We start from the raw sequence: 16,208 nt of genomic DNA, 5'->3' as shown, positions 1-16,208 counted from the left end.
CCATATCAACAGAAAGCTGATTCAAAAGCTTTGGAGTAACTGTAATAAAAATCAGATACTTGGCTGTTGTCAGTTTGTCTCATATGAAACTGAAAGAGATCTGAACATTTTCCCATAACTGAGCCTGAGGTTTAAAGAGAAAGCTGGTCTCTTGAGGACCTCAATCTAAGACCACAATTAATGTCAGAAACAACAGAGGGGCACTCTGAGACTCAGAGATAGCCTATATATTGACATTCATGCTAGGCATGGATATTCTTGCCTTTGATAGCCATAAAAAGGCAGTCCTATCATTAGGACCAGAAAAGACATTTTTCATCTTTCCAACAAAGAAAGATGGATGGGTTGTCCAGTTGGGAATAAGCTCTATTTGTCATACAATCTTTTTTCTCTAATAAGTGATATTAATTGTATTGCTCAAGTATAGCATCAAGTTTGTTTTTCAAACTGATGTTGACAGTTCATATATAATTCATTGTTTAATAAACGGAATGTACGCGCAGTAGAGAATCCAGTTAATCTTGCTACTTTAATTTGTTAACTGTATTAATGTTTCTACACACACACAAAGAGACAGAGAGAGAGAGAAGAGAGAAGAGAGGAGAGAGAGAGAGAGAGAAGAGAGAGAGAGAGAGAGAGAGAGAGAGAGTAAATTGAGGGGGGGGAAGAATATGCTTGTTGTTTTATAATTGTCCCCCCTCTCTCAAACCTATAGAACAAGATAACCTTGGATTATTAGAATTAATTCTGAAAAAAAAATTGGATCATTTGATTGAGTATAAATTAATTTAATTAATAAAATAAAATAAAATAAAAATGGTTGGCCACAAAAAACAATCACATACTTTGGGGAACAAAGCAATAATTGTGATCATTATATGTATCCCAATATAATTTAACTTCCTGTTTAATTGTCTAAAGGTTCAGGTAGATTCTAGCTTATGAAATTGATAATTTTATAAAATGATTTCACTACATTACCATAATACAGGTAGCCAAAGACTTACAACCATTTGTTTAGTGCAGTGATGGCGAACCTTTTAGAGACTGAGTGCCCAAACTGCAACCCAAAACTCACTTATGCATCGTCGAGTGCCAGGTGGGTGTGGCCCATTGGCTGGGTGTGGCCCATTGGCGGGGCGGGGCCAATTGGGTGGGCATGGCTGCAGTGGTAACAGAAGACTGGATGGGACTAAAAAGTTCAATCAATCAATTCCAACTTTGCAAGATCTTTTTTTTTCCCCGAGAAGTTGAAATTGACTGATTGATTGAACCTTTTTTTTTTTGCACACGGCGGCGGAGGCCTAAAGCGAAAAGGTTTTATAAAACCCAGCTGAAAGCCTAGGACTGGGGTGACGATGAGGGTGCCCACAGAGAGGGCTCTGAGTGCCGCCTCTGGCACCCGTGCCATAGGTTCGCCACTACTGGTTTAGTGATTGTTTGAAGTTACAATGGCACTGAAAAAAAGTGACTTATGACTGTTTTTCACACTTATGACCGTTAGAACATCCTCATTGTGGTCTAAGTCAAAGACTACCTGTCATTATCATTTATCTGCAATGGAGGATATGAAAATGAGAGAGAAAGAAAATAAAAGATAACTAGTCTAACCACAAATGGCCTTTCATAATTTTTCATCAAATCTAGGAACATATAAATTGAGGAATTTTACTGAGTTTTATCAGGAAAGACATTCATTCCTCTATAGTTTTTCCAAAAGACAACACCTATTTCCTGGGTCTAACGGTACTGCTACGGAAAATCCCCTTTTTCTCTTGTGATCATTTGCCTGGGGATTGAAATAAAGCGTGTGAAGCCAAAGAAACTGCTAAAGAAATTATTGTCACGTGAAATACAAGATACTGTCACAAATAAGGTAAGGCTATCCATCAAGTTCTTCACCAAAATTCTCTTCCATTTTGAAAAATATTTTAAAAACAGATTTTCTTTCAACAAAAATGAATAAAAGTTTGTATGAGAGACATATAGAAATATTTTCTCTATCTGGCATTGAAAATAAGAAGGGAAGACATGAACAAAAGAACTAAGAAGAGAAAGAAAAATGGAGAGGGTCGCAAAAAATATAGAGGTCTATTATGGGTCATGATTCTGCCCCATCTCTTAAATAAAGAGTTGAAAAATCCCCCAAACATGTATGAATTATCGTCCCTTCCCCCAGCATACAGAGCAAACTTGATCTAGTGTGACTTTTTGGAGCTTGAGATAAGAGTTTTGAGCAATATGCAATTTCATCCTTTCACTTGACACTAGAAATTATGTTATCTATATCCTCTTCTTTTCATTTCATTTTCATCAACTGTGTGCAGGTTTGACAAAGAGATGAAGTGTGCAGAAATTATGAATTGTGGCTCGTCTACTTACTAATATTGCCAGTTATTCCATGTCACTTAAATCATTGGTGAGTAAGTGAGTGGTTAACAGAGCTAGACAACTGCAAGATATATTCCATATGAAATGACTGAATCAAATATTGAGATCTATATATAATCGTGACAACTTCCTGATATTTCAAAGTATCATTCCAGCTTTCAAACAACCAATTACTTGAACATTTTTTAAAAAAAGCCAGCAAGGAAGTAAAATGTAAAATAAAAGAATAGGATTGCATGTCAATGCAGGAAGATGATATAATAATACACATCTCTCAGAATTCCTACTTCTTTTAAAAAAATCTAACAATTAAAAATATCTAGTTATATTACAAAATGGAACTGTGATTGAAGGGCTTTTGGATTCTCAAAGATCAGACAAATGGTCCCAAAATTCAAGATCACATGTATGATTTTGTTTATACCTATTTGTTTATACCTATTTACATGGAACAGTGAGAAAATAACATACATTCTGGAGAAAAAACTATCTGCATTTGCTCAGGCTTCTTCAGATAAATGATGGCTGTTTTTATGATTGAGGGACTCATTTGATCTCAAATATGCAAGTGACATTATAGGAACCAAACAGAGTTGTAAGTTTATATTTGATGCAGCAATTGAATGCTAAGAACTGCTATCTTTTGACAAATAAATATTTAATGATAAATTAGCATCACATAATGATCTGAGTTATGAAAAATAAATCTTTGGCGATTTATTACTGTCCTGTATTTTCTTTGTTTCTTTATTGTCTTAGTCATTGACCTCTCCTCAACATGATTTAATAGCATAAAATCTAAATCATGAGACAGACAAACTTAACTACCCACATGGATAACAAGTTGATTCATGGTCGCAGATGTATTTAAGCCTTGCATAAGATTTGGGACAATTTGCCTAAAGATATGTCACCTTGGACTTTCAAAATTGGCAGCTTTCCTCCTTCTTCAAAGAATCAATAGAAACAAATTAAGCCAAATTCCTTTTCTATCTCAGAATGATTCATTTCCCCCCCCCATCTGTCTCTAAACGTGCTTGATGTTCCACATATATTTTTAATACCTGTTTATTTTTCCTTTCCCCCCCTTTCAATTCTGAATACTTCATCAGTCAAAATCCTGATTTCTCAGTCGTAATAAAAACAGACTCTGAGATTCTTTGTAGGGAATATTTATCTTTTGTTACTCTCTTTCTTTCATACGTTTAATGGCTTATATATTACAAAACAATACATAATTAAAGCAAGAATAATTGTATGAAAATTCACTACCTTACGATCCTATCATTACCAGTCTTTCAACAGAACCAACATTTAATTTCTTGAAGTGTAAATGTCTACATTTTCAAAGTCATTCAGGTCTATCTAACGGCAATATATATTGCAATTACATTACCTGTGTATTCTAAATGAAAGCCAGCAGCCGACACACTAATATCTGATTGAAAATTTAAGTACAAATTGTTGGACGTACTATTAAGAAGTGGAGGTATTGTGGTTCCTGGGGAGGGAAAAAGAAGTTTCCAGGTTATTAATCTGCAATTAATTCTTCTATTTCTTTCCACATTTCACAGTTTTACCTATAAATATAAGCAATGTTTCAGTTTACCATTTACATCCATTTCAAAAGAGTGCTCTTAATGGACAGTTTTTGCTTATAGGATCCAGTCAGCCACTTTGGTTCTTGGTGACTGAGACTGAAAAGTTTTCCTTCCTTTTCAAGTTAAGCAAGGTTCAGAAAGCAAGTTTGAAGTAGTAAATCAAAGAAATAAAAAGCATAAAAAAGTGAAATAAAACTACTAAGTTATATAAACACCATTCACAATTCCTCTCCATATCGTTATATCTTTCAAACTATACTAGTTTCCACCAAACCTATGAGGATCTTATCAAGTCCATCTACCTACATCTTTCTCAGTCTTCCCATCTTCTGATACATCTTTTTTCATATATTTGTTTTGCAATTCAATCTTTTGAAATTCAATCATCATTCATTCTCTAACTGTGATCAAATCCTCAACTTGTTTCTTTCATATTGGTTATTGACTTTTATAAGCAACCTATTTTCATGTACGCATGTATGTATGCATGTATATATGTATTTTTCACATTTTTTAACTGCCAATCTCCCAATGTTCAGCAACCATTCAATTTCATCCATTCTCGTTTATCACACATAGTTCTTAAATGCCTTGTTCCAACTACACTCAACTTACTTCTACACAAAGGAGAAAGAAGCATGTTCTTAACACAGAATTTCAGTTCTTTCTACATATATGCCTCACAACAGACACTTATTACTTACTATCTCTCTACTATTACTCCATTAGTCAGTCTGTCTATTATTGGATCCTTGCTGTAGACTTTAATTATGCCAAGTTCATGAAAACACATACTCAGTTTGCATTGCATGTGCAAATTAATTTATACACACTCACAAACAAATCAAACTTGTACTCTAGAGTTGATCTATATTTTATACCTACAATTAAAATATATAGCACCATGAGAAAGGTTAATTATATAAGTTAATGTTTAAAATAAAAGTGCTGGTAAGTTCTGATAGAGTCAGCAGTTTTGCTATTTGTTCTGTCTCCCTGCTTGGTCCCCTAAATTAGCTACAATTTCAATTGTTCCTTGCAGCATTATTCTGGAGCATTAAAGAAAAAAAATCGAATGGTATATGGCTTCCAGGCATAACTGCTGCTATGAACTGTGGTCACCATAAATAGGTACAGAAGTGGGTAGATGGACCAGAAAGTTGGGATTTCTCCAGGCAATTTATTGAAAATTGAAAATCCATTGTTACTGGTGAATACTTTGGTTGGCAATGCTGAAACTTTTTGGCGCCAGCATTCCTTAACAGTAAAAAAAATAGTTAAAAATAAAGTAGAACAATTCAGAAGAAAGTGATATGATGACAAATATTTTTGCAGTGAGGGTTGAAAGCTGAACAAAACAACAATAGATTTTCCATAAGTTGAAAGGGCCTTGGAGTACCAAAAATGTTTAATTTATAAGCACATTAAAACTTCTGGAAAACATAAATAGCTTTTTTTATTTTTGGCATAGCACAGAGGTGCCTAAACTAGCTGAAGAAGTTGATTGCTTCAGCTGTTCGTAAGCTCTATGGAAAAGTCACAGCCGATCTAGCATGCAAATTACTATTATTCTATTTTGTTTTTCTTTTCTTCTTCCACCTACATACAGAGTAAATAATGATGCTTAGGAGAAAAACAGGAAGAATCAAAAGCAGAGGAACTGCAAGGTCACGGCTTAATTTGAAAAGAAAGGGAAAGAAAAGTGGGATGATTAAATGACTCAAAGTTATATAAAAGCTTCATATTAAGAAAGTTAGGTACCATATTTAACCAACCTTGGCTTTTTGTAATAACATCCACTCAGCTTATGTATCATAGTATCCTTAAGACCCACTTAAAAAAAATTCATTGCTAATATAATTTAAACTTCCTTGCACTCAAAATATATTACATGAATTTCAGCTAATGTTGTGTTTGTTTCCTGTAATATAGAGATTCTGTTGGGGCAGATGGTAATAAAATCAGCTCCAGTACTGTCAAAAATTTATGGTAGTATTAGATAATGAAACTACCATGAGTTAGATATACAGTTGTCTAACTTGTTCTGTAAAATGGTGCATTTTAACATCATATATTATATGAATGTGAGATGTTTTATACTTGGCATTTATTCCTAGCACACAAGTTGATAGTTTGCCACAAAACAGAATATCAGACAAGAAGTTATTATTTCCATTCACCTGAGTAGCTTCCAAGTCTTGGAGCATTGTTATCAGCACCATCATAAAAATCTAAAGAGTCCCAGTTATGCTCTGTTGCAAAACTTATCACTTGTACCTGTATAAAGGACAGACATAGTGCAAAATTACTAGACAATATGGAAGTCCTCTACTTCATGTTATATTGCCAGAAATGAATCAGTATTGGAGGGTTCATTCAGATTTATGTATTTCAACTAATTATTGGATTTCAGCCAAATATATTTCTAAATATGACTTTATGCACAATAATGATTGTAATCAAAACAGAACAGAACAGAATAACAGAGTTGGAAGGGACATTGCAGGGCATCTAGTCCAACCTCCCACCCAAGCAGGAGACCCTACATCATTTCTGACAGATGGCAGTCCAGTCTCTTCTTGAAAGCCTCCAGTGATGAAGTTCCCACAACTTCTGAAGGCAAACTGTTCCATTGATTGATTGTTCTCACTGTCAGAAAATTTCTCATTATTTCTAGGTTGAATTTCTCCTTGATCAGTTTCCATCTGTTATTCCTTGTCTGGCCTTCAGGTGCTTTGGAAAATAGGTTGACCCTCTTCTCTTTGTGACAGCTGCTCAAATATTGGAACACTGCTATCATGTCTCCCCTGGTCCTTTTCTTCACTAGTCTAGCCATCACTGAAACCTGTCCCTCTAATCCCCACTACCACCACAACTCAATGACTCAAAATAGAGATGCTATAATTAGCTATGTATCAGTATTTATGAATCACTGTATTTACTTCTCAGTGGCATTTCAGGTAGTCTTTGCTTAATGACTGGCTGTGTTATAACTGTTTAAAGTTACAATATTCACAGAATGGGTACTTTAAGGCCCGTATAGCATTACCACTTATTCATATGTTTGTAAATGTAGAATAGTTAAATATTGTATCAACCAATGATCAACTAAAGTACTAAATACAGTTATAGAGAATAATGTTCCATATCGTTGTCATTAAATATTTCCTTTACTTTCATCGCCAAGTGTAAGACACATGATGTAGGACAGGGGTTTTGAAACTTGGCCCTTTTATGACTTGTGGACTTCAACTCCCAGAATTCCTCAGCCAGGCACACTGGCTGAGGAATTCTGGGAGTTGAAGTCCACAAGTCATAAAAGGGCCAAGTTTGAAGACCCCCTGATGTAGGAGATGACCAGGCTGAACTTAAGGGAGGGGTCAAACATATCATAAGTCACGAGTCTCTATTTGCCTGCAAGAGATCTAAGTCCAACCCACCTTGAATGCCTCTTAATTACTGCTCATTTCCCTTGACCATTAGTAGCTGAGATTTTGTAAAGAGTTTAAACTTTCAATAAATCCTTATAGGCATTTGAACTGCCTGAGTCTCCTGATTTCCCCAGTGTGGCCAGTACTGTGTTCATGTATCAATATTCTAACCAAAGGATGCCTGACATAATTTGAAATTTAGTATAATTATTTGATAATTAGATAAATGGCTTAAAATACTGCAGATACCACATTGTTTTCACATTGTCAGTTAATTAACTTTTCAAAACCAAAATTAAACATGGTTCAAAGGTCTTTGCATGACTTTGATTAAAAAATACACCCTTCATCTCTGTTCTAGTTGTTATCAAGTGCTGTTAAGACAAGGTTATAAATCTCTAATGCTGTTTGAAATCTTGGATGGAAAAAAAAGGATTTTATAGCGAACCAGCTAATTCTCACTATGAGAGAATTCTGAACACATGTGTGTGGGTGGAACTGCTAATGCCTTAGATAATATGGTTTCTTAGAGAATCCATTGTATAATCAAATGAGAAAAAGTAACCAGCTCCCTTAAAGCAATATATACAAAGAGTCCACAAAACACAGTACCATATGCTTTGATTAGTTGTAGTTCTGCAACAATGACTTTCCTAGCAAAGTGATTTAAAGAGTAATTCATGTCATTTGTTAAAGATCTGCACATCATGATTAACTGCTATAAATTAAGATCATTATTTTTCTCCCCTATTTATTCCATGTTAACATATTTCATACACTTTCTCATAACCATATTCCAAAGCTGTATCATAGACTATGTATTTATGTGGGTATGCATGTCTTAAAAATGTGCAGAGATTGGAATTTGATGGGCAAATTCTGAGTCGATGTGTTGATGTGTATGTAGCACCTAAATCAACTAGGTTTCTTTCTATGTAATCACAGTTGCCCGCTGCAGCTGACATACAAACACACACACACACACACACATGCACATATGTCTACCTCATAGGCATTGCAAATGGGGCACAACAGATTATAAAGCTGACATCGTTGTCCCATCTGACTGAGTCCTTACCATAATATTTATAGAAATGAGAGTTAAATTTTGTGCCTCTATCACAGATGGAGAACTTTGGCATGTCTTATTTTCTATAAGCTCTCCACAAATCACTTTCTTATCCATTATGCATATGTATTACTCATAATAGAAGAGGGAGATAGATGGATTCTATCAAAAAGAATTAAATATCCTTCATTTTCCTGATAATGAAGCAGCAATTTCAAAATAATTCAGACACAAGAGCACTAAAGCAGGATTCAAAAACCAGAAGGAACTGCAAAAATATTCACAAAAGGAAAAAAGGATAGAAAATAATATCTTTGTTTATGAGTCAAACAAAAACAGACCTGCTTAATTTTTAAACATCTTAATTTGTACAGATTAAAAGCATCTGTATTTTTACCTGAATCCCAGCTCCCTCTGGCACTGTGATCTTCCACACACAGTTCAGATTGTTGTCATAAGGCTCAGGGTATCCCGGAGACAAAATCGTTCCTTTACGTTTAGTTAAAATACCTCCACAGGGCACTGAAAGCAGATATTTTAACTATGGAAATGGTTCATGTATCAAAACAGAGATACAATGTAATAAAAGCTTACATGACTACAAGCATCATCAATCTGAGCAGTTTTACAATACAATTCTAGAATTCAAGACAGACATGAGAAAAGAAATAGGAAGCAAAGAAATTACTAAAGAAATAAAGCTTTGACATAACAAATTCTGTTTCAAAAATTGGAAACACATCAAATTACTTCAAAATCTATTTTGTTTTGTTTTTTTTAAAAAATGGAGTAAGCTGTATGTATGCTGCTGTTATAGCTGAACAATGGATTAGGCAGAAATTAAAACTGAAAATTTGACCTAATATGAAGACCCTTGGATGTACTTATATCTACTTTCTTCTATTAAAAATACACCTATTCTTTTAAAACATAAAATTCAGAAGCAACTTTGAGAGTATCTGGAGAGGATATCAAAGAAATGGGACCAGCCCATTCATATGTCTTGTGCATAATCTGCAATGTCATGGCTACATACAATTTGTAGAGAACAACAGAAATGATTTTTGAAAAGGAATGTGGCACTGAAATATTGGGGCTATCGGTACAGATCAAAGAAATAATGAAATCTTGCTAGTACAGATGATCTAAAGCTACATGTGAGCAGCCACATTCCTTTTCCAAGGTCATCTTTGTGGTTCTCTACAGACTCCGTGTAGTCCTGAGACTATAGTTATGTTCACTGATTTAGAAGATGTATGGAATATCTGAATGAACTGCCAAGTAGAAAAGCTGGACCATCAACTCAGTCAGCAAAGAGTGAGGTAAAAAAGATTATCAACAACTAGTTCTGTTATCATAAATATTGCTTTGGATTATCTTTGCTGGGAAATTCTTGCTCTGGAGATAATATTAGGGGATATCTTTCATTCTGAACTCCTCCCAAAAATGAAATATAAATGCAGTAATACTTAATAACTGAATGGGAATTGAGAATGAGATCCTAGTGAACTCTTGGAAACTTTAGGAAGATTCACCCATAAATTGAACTTGGGAACACTATTGTATAGTGTGTTCTATAGTCCATGCCATAAATGTGATGCTGAAGAACTATTGCCTGATCTGTAGGGCTTGAATTACATAACTCTGAGGCCTTTAAATTTTATCAGTGATATTAATACAGCTAAATTACCCTTCAGACTTTTTCAAAATGATAATATCCATATATATATATACATTTCATACATCATAAATATGGTTTGCATCCACTACAAATATCTATCCTAATGACAGTAATATTAGACATAAATAGAAAGAATGCAGTTGGGTCCTGCACTGATATTTGATGCTAAACATGAATGATACTTTCGGTCAAGCCACTAGACATTATAATATAATCACATTAGGCTGTCATCTAAATACAGACATTCTGCTAGAGTTTTAATAGCTTGAAGAAATGATTGATGAGAAGTTTTATCAGCACTATTAGTAGCCAATATATCATTCTGGAAGAAGAGCATTATTAAGTCCTGTGGCTCATTTCATTAGATACAAATATGAGAACTTGAAGAATATGTAGAAGAAAGAAACTTATCTGAGTAATGAATACAGGAGTTATATTTTGTAGTGCACATAACTGATAAAAATCTGTCAAGGACTACATGAATAAACTAAAGGTCAGTGACACTTAAACAGTTTAAATAATTACTGGTAAAAGCAAGAGCAGACACAATGACTGATAATTGATATCTGTAAGGGAACATTGAGCTATTTGCTAGCAAGCCATGGCCATGTGTAGCATTTCAATTACTAAACTCATTTTCTAACTGCATGCTTGTATTAGAAGAGCAGTCTGCATGTATGAATAATATTTTGGACTTATAAAACTACCACAATATTTTTTTTTTAATATTTAATTGAATTCAGTGAAAAAGCTGCTCTATAACAACAGATTCTAACTGTACATGTGGTAAAACAAGTAAAGGACACACATTAGACCTCTCCTCCATCAGTTGCATTACCAGTGTGTTCCTGGGTCCAGGTTATCTGAGGGACCATCTCTCTCTGATTATATCTATTTGTCCCATTAGGTCTCGTCTGCTAAAGAATTCCATCTGATAGAGCTTAGGAGATAAGCCTTTTCTTCCATGGGATCCACTCTTTGGAACATCCTCCTCCCTGAGATCAGGTTAGCCCCAACCCTTGTGATCTTTCAGAAATCACTTAAAACATGTTGGTTTTTTTTCAACGGGTCTGGGGATCTTTTGGCAACAGAGACCTTGCATGCTGGCTAAATCATGTGTAACCTTTAATGCATTCCCTTTAATGATCTGCAAGCCCACCTACACAGTAGTTTTAGACAAAATAGTGTCCCAGGGCAATCTATGAGCTAAAAAAACCCGAATGATAAACAACCATATCCCAGAAGGATAGACAAGAACTTCTGTCCCTGAAACCTAGGTCCACCGATTACTCAGTAACATTTTCCCCAAAAGCTGCTCTTGAGAAAACATCTACTCCAAGATGTTTGATCTAATCATCTTCCACTGCATTACTCAACGTGCAGTCTTATGCTGAGCATTTGTAGCACACTGTGATTCAGATGCCAGTGTTGATTTTGGATTATGAACAACTGTCTACACAGAGGGATGAATGTAGCTTCTAAAATATAGCCCAAATTCCTAGTTAAGAATAATTCAATATTTTCACCTCCCATGCTGTTGCTGCTACATCGTCCTCATTTCTGGAGTCTGTCTTGGTTAGGAAAAAAGGCCCACTGCTTCTTCATCTATTGGGAGTAGACCAATATTTCTGAATCTTAGCAATTTTAAGATGCGTGGACTTCAACTCCCAGAATTCTCCACCAAACATGCTGGTGGGGAATTCTGTGGCTTTAAGTCCACACATCTTCAAATCATCAAGGTGAGAAACACAGCACTAGACAATGATTTCAAAACAGGAATGAGCAAATTCTGCAGGTATCATGGTCACTATCTTTGAAGGAATATAATGATTAAAAACATCATTATAAACTGAATCTGGAAACCTTTCAAATAATTTTTTTTAAAGTAGGATTTGTCTATAGTAATGCAAGCATGTATTTTCAAAATAGGATCCGAGTGAAAAAATAGAATTTTATTACAACATTCTAATCACAGTTCAGTAGAACAAAGTTCCTATATATGTATTAATTTAATGCAATTATTTAAATTTCACTGGCTCACAAAAAACATAAAGTAGGGGTTAACTGAATACAAAGATTGTAAAAATGGGTCTTTTAGCACATTGTTTCTACTATGAAATGCATTCCTCTGAGAACTGTATTTGGCCCTTAATTTCTCTTTCCATAATGACAATATTTTTTTTCCAGGTGATGCTATTGTTTGCACTTTACTTACTCATATAACTGGTATATTATATTCTTAGTTAAATTAAATAGTCAAGATTTTTTTATATACATGAATGGGCAAGAGATAGTGGAGTAAGCCAGAATAGAAACTTGGGAAAAAAATCACAGGAAAAAAATTCTCTTGTGTGTTTTATGCTTCTTAAAACTTTTTATTGAGACAACTTTTGACATGTTTACTGTTGTTATAATTTTTGTATTGTTGCGTGCCATGCAGAGTCACTTATTGTGAAAAGAGTGACTATAGAAATAAAATAAATAAGGGAGGGACAAACACGGGTGCTGTTACCACCTGCCCCCCCTCCCTAATATGTTATTGCTGTACATACTGCAATTTTTTACTAGTCTATTTTAATCAGTTGACCAGTTTTATTGGTTTATTTTAATCAGTTTAATCAGTTGAGCTGGAGTGTATTGTGCTTAGATCAAGTGCAATTGAAGAAACAAATAAGTATATAAATAAACAGACAAACAAACAAACAAACAAATAAATATAATGCAGATATGTTGCTGTTTGTGGATGAATCAGGTTCTTCACCAACCTGAAGGAAATGCGGGTCCCTTGCAATTTGGAGGTGTGTGTGCCTTTCCTCTTAGTTATGGCAATTTTAAAAATCTTAAAAGCAGGAGAACATGGTGTTACAATGCTATAGGGTTTATAACAGATTCAAATGAATGGGTCATTTTATCTTGAAGTACAAAGATAGTAGAATAAACCCTATATCCCATTCTGTAAATATATATATGTATATATGTATATAACCTCCCTGCAAATAATTGAATTTTCGCTACTCACCAACACATGTAGGAAGAGTATCGTTCCACTGTGCCAATGCATTGGGCACTGTGTCACATCTAATTGCGATTGACCCATACAGTATGTAGCCTGGATTACATTCAAAAAGAACCAAGGAACCAACAGCAAACTCATTTCCAATTCTTTTCCCAAATCGTGGTTCGGGCACCGAACTGCACTGTGTTGAACTTGTTCTTGGAACCGCTAGAAATACAGTAGAGAAAATGCATACTGCTTCATGGCAGAAAATGAGATAATCCTAAATATATTTATCACAGTTTCAAATAAGAGGCTCAAATGTCTGGAAATGTCTAGAAAAACTTCCCCTCCCATTAGATAACAGAACAGTTGTAGCAAGCTTTTCACAAAATAATATGGAAAGTACTGCTTTATTGAATTAATATACAAAGCAAAATTCTTATTTTTGTGACCGGTAGATATTTAAATTGATTAGCTACATTTTTATGAATCTCTGCTCTGCTTGTCATATTGATATTCAGATTTATAAAAAGCTGGATTATAGTAGCAAATGTTGACATGCAATTATTTTTAAAGTCTCTGATCCATTTACAAAAAGGGAAACAATAGAAAGCTGTATTCTTATACATACTAGATTACCCCCACTTTTTTTCTTCATGGATCAGATTGCCTTGTAAATCAAAGAATATGTTTTAATATTTAATAACAAAGTTATTTCTACTGCTCAATATAATATCACTGTCTACTGTATATTCAGACATAGCAATATATATCTGAGCAAAAGGTTAGATTGAATATTAATAGATAAGATTATAACTGAAATAGCAAAAAAGGCTTGTCATCACTTTTCCCCTTTAGATTTCAACCCTTTTTAAATTATGAAAGCATTGCAGAAAAATGCAAAAAAAGAGAAAGAAAAAGGAGGAAGGAAGGAAGCAAGCAAGGAAGGAAGGAAGGAAGGAAAGAAGGAAGGGAGGGAGGGAAGGAGGGAGGAAGGAGGAAAAGGAAGGGAATGAAAGAGAAAAGAAAGAAAGAAAAAAGAAATGAAGGGGAGGGAGGGAGGGAGGAAGAAAGGAAGGAAGGAAGGGAGGAAGGAAGGAAGGAGAGAGAAAGTAACTGTTTTTGCAGCATTCCTATTTAACTTGGCAGATTTTCTGGTTAAACACAAAAAGACTTTGGAGTAGATCTGTGGGCTACTGCTTAAATATCCTCTGCAACATTCAATTTAGTTCATTCTGTTTAGGTCCCAGTGCATTCCAGCACTGACCTTTAGATTTTTTTATCATTTAGATATTCCTATATGTTCTTCAGAATGTTAATAATGAAAATATTTAAAATAACCAGACATAGTATTGTAACAGTAATACAGTATTTTTTAAAAAAAAAAACCTCTGAAAGGTCAATAAAACGTGAGAAATTAGCAAATCAAATTAATTGAAACATGTTAGAAGTATTTATGTGTCATACCTTGATAAACAAAGTGAAATCCTTTAGCTGTAACAGGTCCAACTGAAGTAAATCGGACAGTTATCTGGTTTCTTGAGCTCAATGGAAGGGATTCTCCTACTCAAGAAAGCAAACACTGTACCTCAGAAACAATTTTCTGTCAAGAATCCTACAATATCATTTGCTGAAAGTTCAAAGACCACAGATTCTTATCCTCTTGCAAGTATCTTGTATAAAATGAAGGACTTTTTTTGCAATAACAGTCTATAAAAATTAACGGCCTTTGCTTATTATTTCATTGTTTACTACACTGTTTCAAAGCAAACTGGCACCAATAAAGGGATAGATATGGGGAACTAGAAGATACATAAAAATGATGTTCATGAATAATATTTTGTTTGGCATTTTACATTTATTTCTTGATCTGTAACATATCAGTAATAATGGGACAGACTATTCAGTATGAATGGATATAACTTTATATTTTAAAGAGATGGGTTCAAAGGAAACAATATTTTGGGGATTTGATTTAATTTAATTTTAATGTTTTTAAATGCTTGGTGTAAATTAGTGTTTCTCAACCTCAGCAACTTTATCAGTGGTGGGATTCAAACATGTGAACAACCGATTCTCTGTGTGGATGCTGCTTCCAGATGTCCATTCTAGGCCTGGGCAACAAAAAATTAGCTACCGGTTCTGCTGAAGAGGTGCGAAGTGGCTGAATCCCACCACTGAACTTTATGATGTATGGACTTCATCTCCCAGAATTCCTGAGCCTGCACACTTGCTGAGAAATTACAGGAACTGAAGTTCACATGCTTCAAAATTGCTGAGGTTGAAAAATACCGGACAACATAATTATTTCTATCTCTATAGCAATAAATTTTAATTTGCATAATCCTGCAGATTTGAAGTTTGAAGAATCAGAAGTCTGTATCAACTGTATTAAATGGAACCACTTCCAAATATGGCAGTTCTTTCAAAAAAAGAAATGAACAATATTTCTTCTTTTAAAAATCTTCCTAATCTTAATTATTAAAATTAAAAACCAGACGAAAAGATCAATATCCATCTCATCAATGGAAAGTGCTTTTTCTCTTATGGTGATTCCAAGGTTCTAAAATTTTATATTTCTTTAGAACTTTTTAAAATCTTTTAAAATTGATATCTTATGAGTGACTTTCACTAAACATAACTTATGCTATTTAGCTACAATGATATCCTGCAACCATCTGTTTTGGGGTTTGCCCTCTAACAACTTCAGGAAAATGTTTGCAAGATGCATAATTCCTTTTTAATATATTCTGAATAGACCATCCCCTAATACATCTGCATTATATTTTGGAATACATCAACAGTACAAGCTCTGTTTATATTAACTCAAAAGACAATTTGCCCTTGACGTGATGGCCCGATGCCTGGAGGCCGTGAGGGTCTGGATGGGGAGGAACAGACTCAGACTCAACCCGTCCAAGACCGAGTGGCTATGGCTTCCAGCGCCTCGGCATAGTCAGCTGATTCCATCGCTGACTATAGGGGGCGAAACTTTGGCCCCCTCAGATCGGGTCCGCAACTTGGGTGTTCTCCTGGA

The 16,208-nt window shown here is 34.6% G+C and overlaps 1 protein-coding gene across 1 annotated transcript in view; it reads right to left on the bottom strand.

The window, feature by feature from the left end:
• Window positions 1–16,208, bottom strand: part of LOC107292474 (CUB and sushi domain-containing protein 3) — a gene marked incomplete at its 5' end in the record, with an annotated part of 196,708 nt that overhangs the window by 112,163 nt on the left and 68,337 nt on the right. Inside the window, 5 exons of the mRNA XM_015821564.1 lie at window positions 3,788–3,892; window positions 6,173–6,269; window positions 8,890–9,014; window positions 13,193–13,396; window positions 14,639–14,734. Of these exons, the coding sequence (XP_015677050.1) occupies window positions 3,788–3,892; window positions 6,173–6,269; window positions 8,890–9,014; window positions 13,193–13,396; window positions 14,639–14,734 (627 nt within the window). The remainder of the gene's footprint in view (window positions 1–3,787; window positions 3,893–6,172; window positions 6,270–8,889; window positions 9,015–13,192; window positions 13,397–14,638; window positions 14,735–16,208) is intronic.

This window comes from Protobothrops mucrosquamatus, unplaced genomic scaffold, assembly GCF_001527695.2.
Source record: "Protobothrops mucrosquamatus isolate PMUCROS unplaced genomic scaffold, P.Mucros_1.0 scaffold1352, whole genome shotgun sequence".
Classification (NCBI taxonomy): domain Eukaryota; kingdom Metazoa; phylum Chordata; class Lepidosauria; order Squamata; family Viperidae; genus Protobothrops; species Protobothrops mucrosquamatus.
Note: the sequence above shows the minus strand (reverse complement) of the source record. Positions and strands in the feature narration are given on the sequence as shown.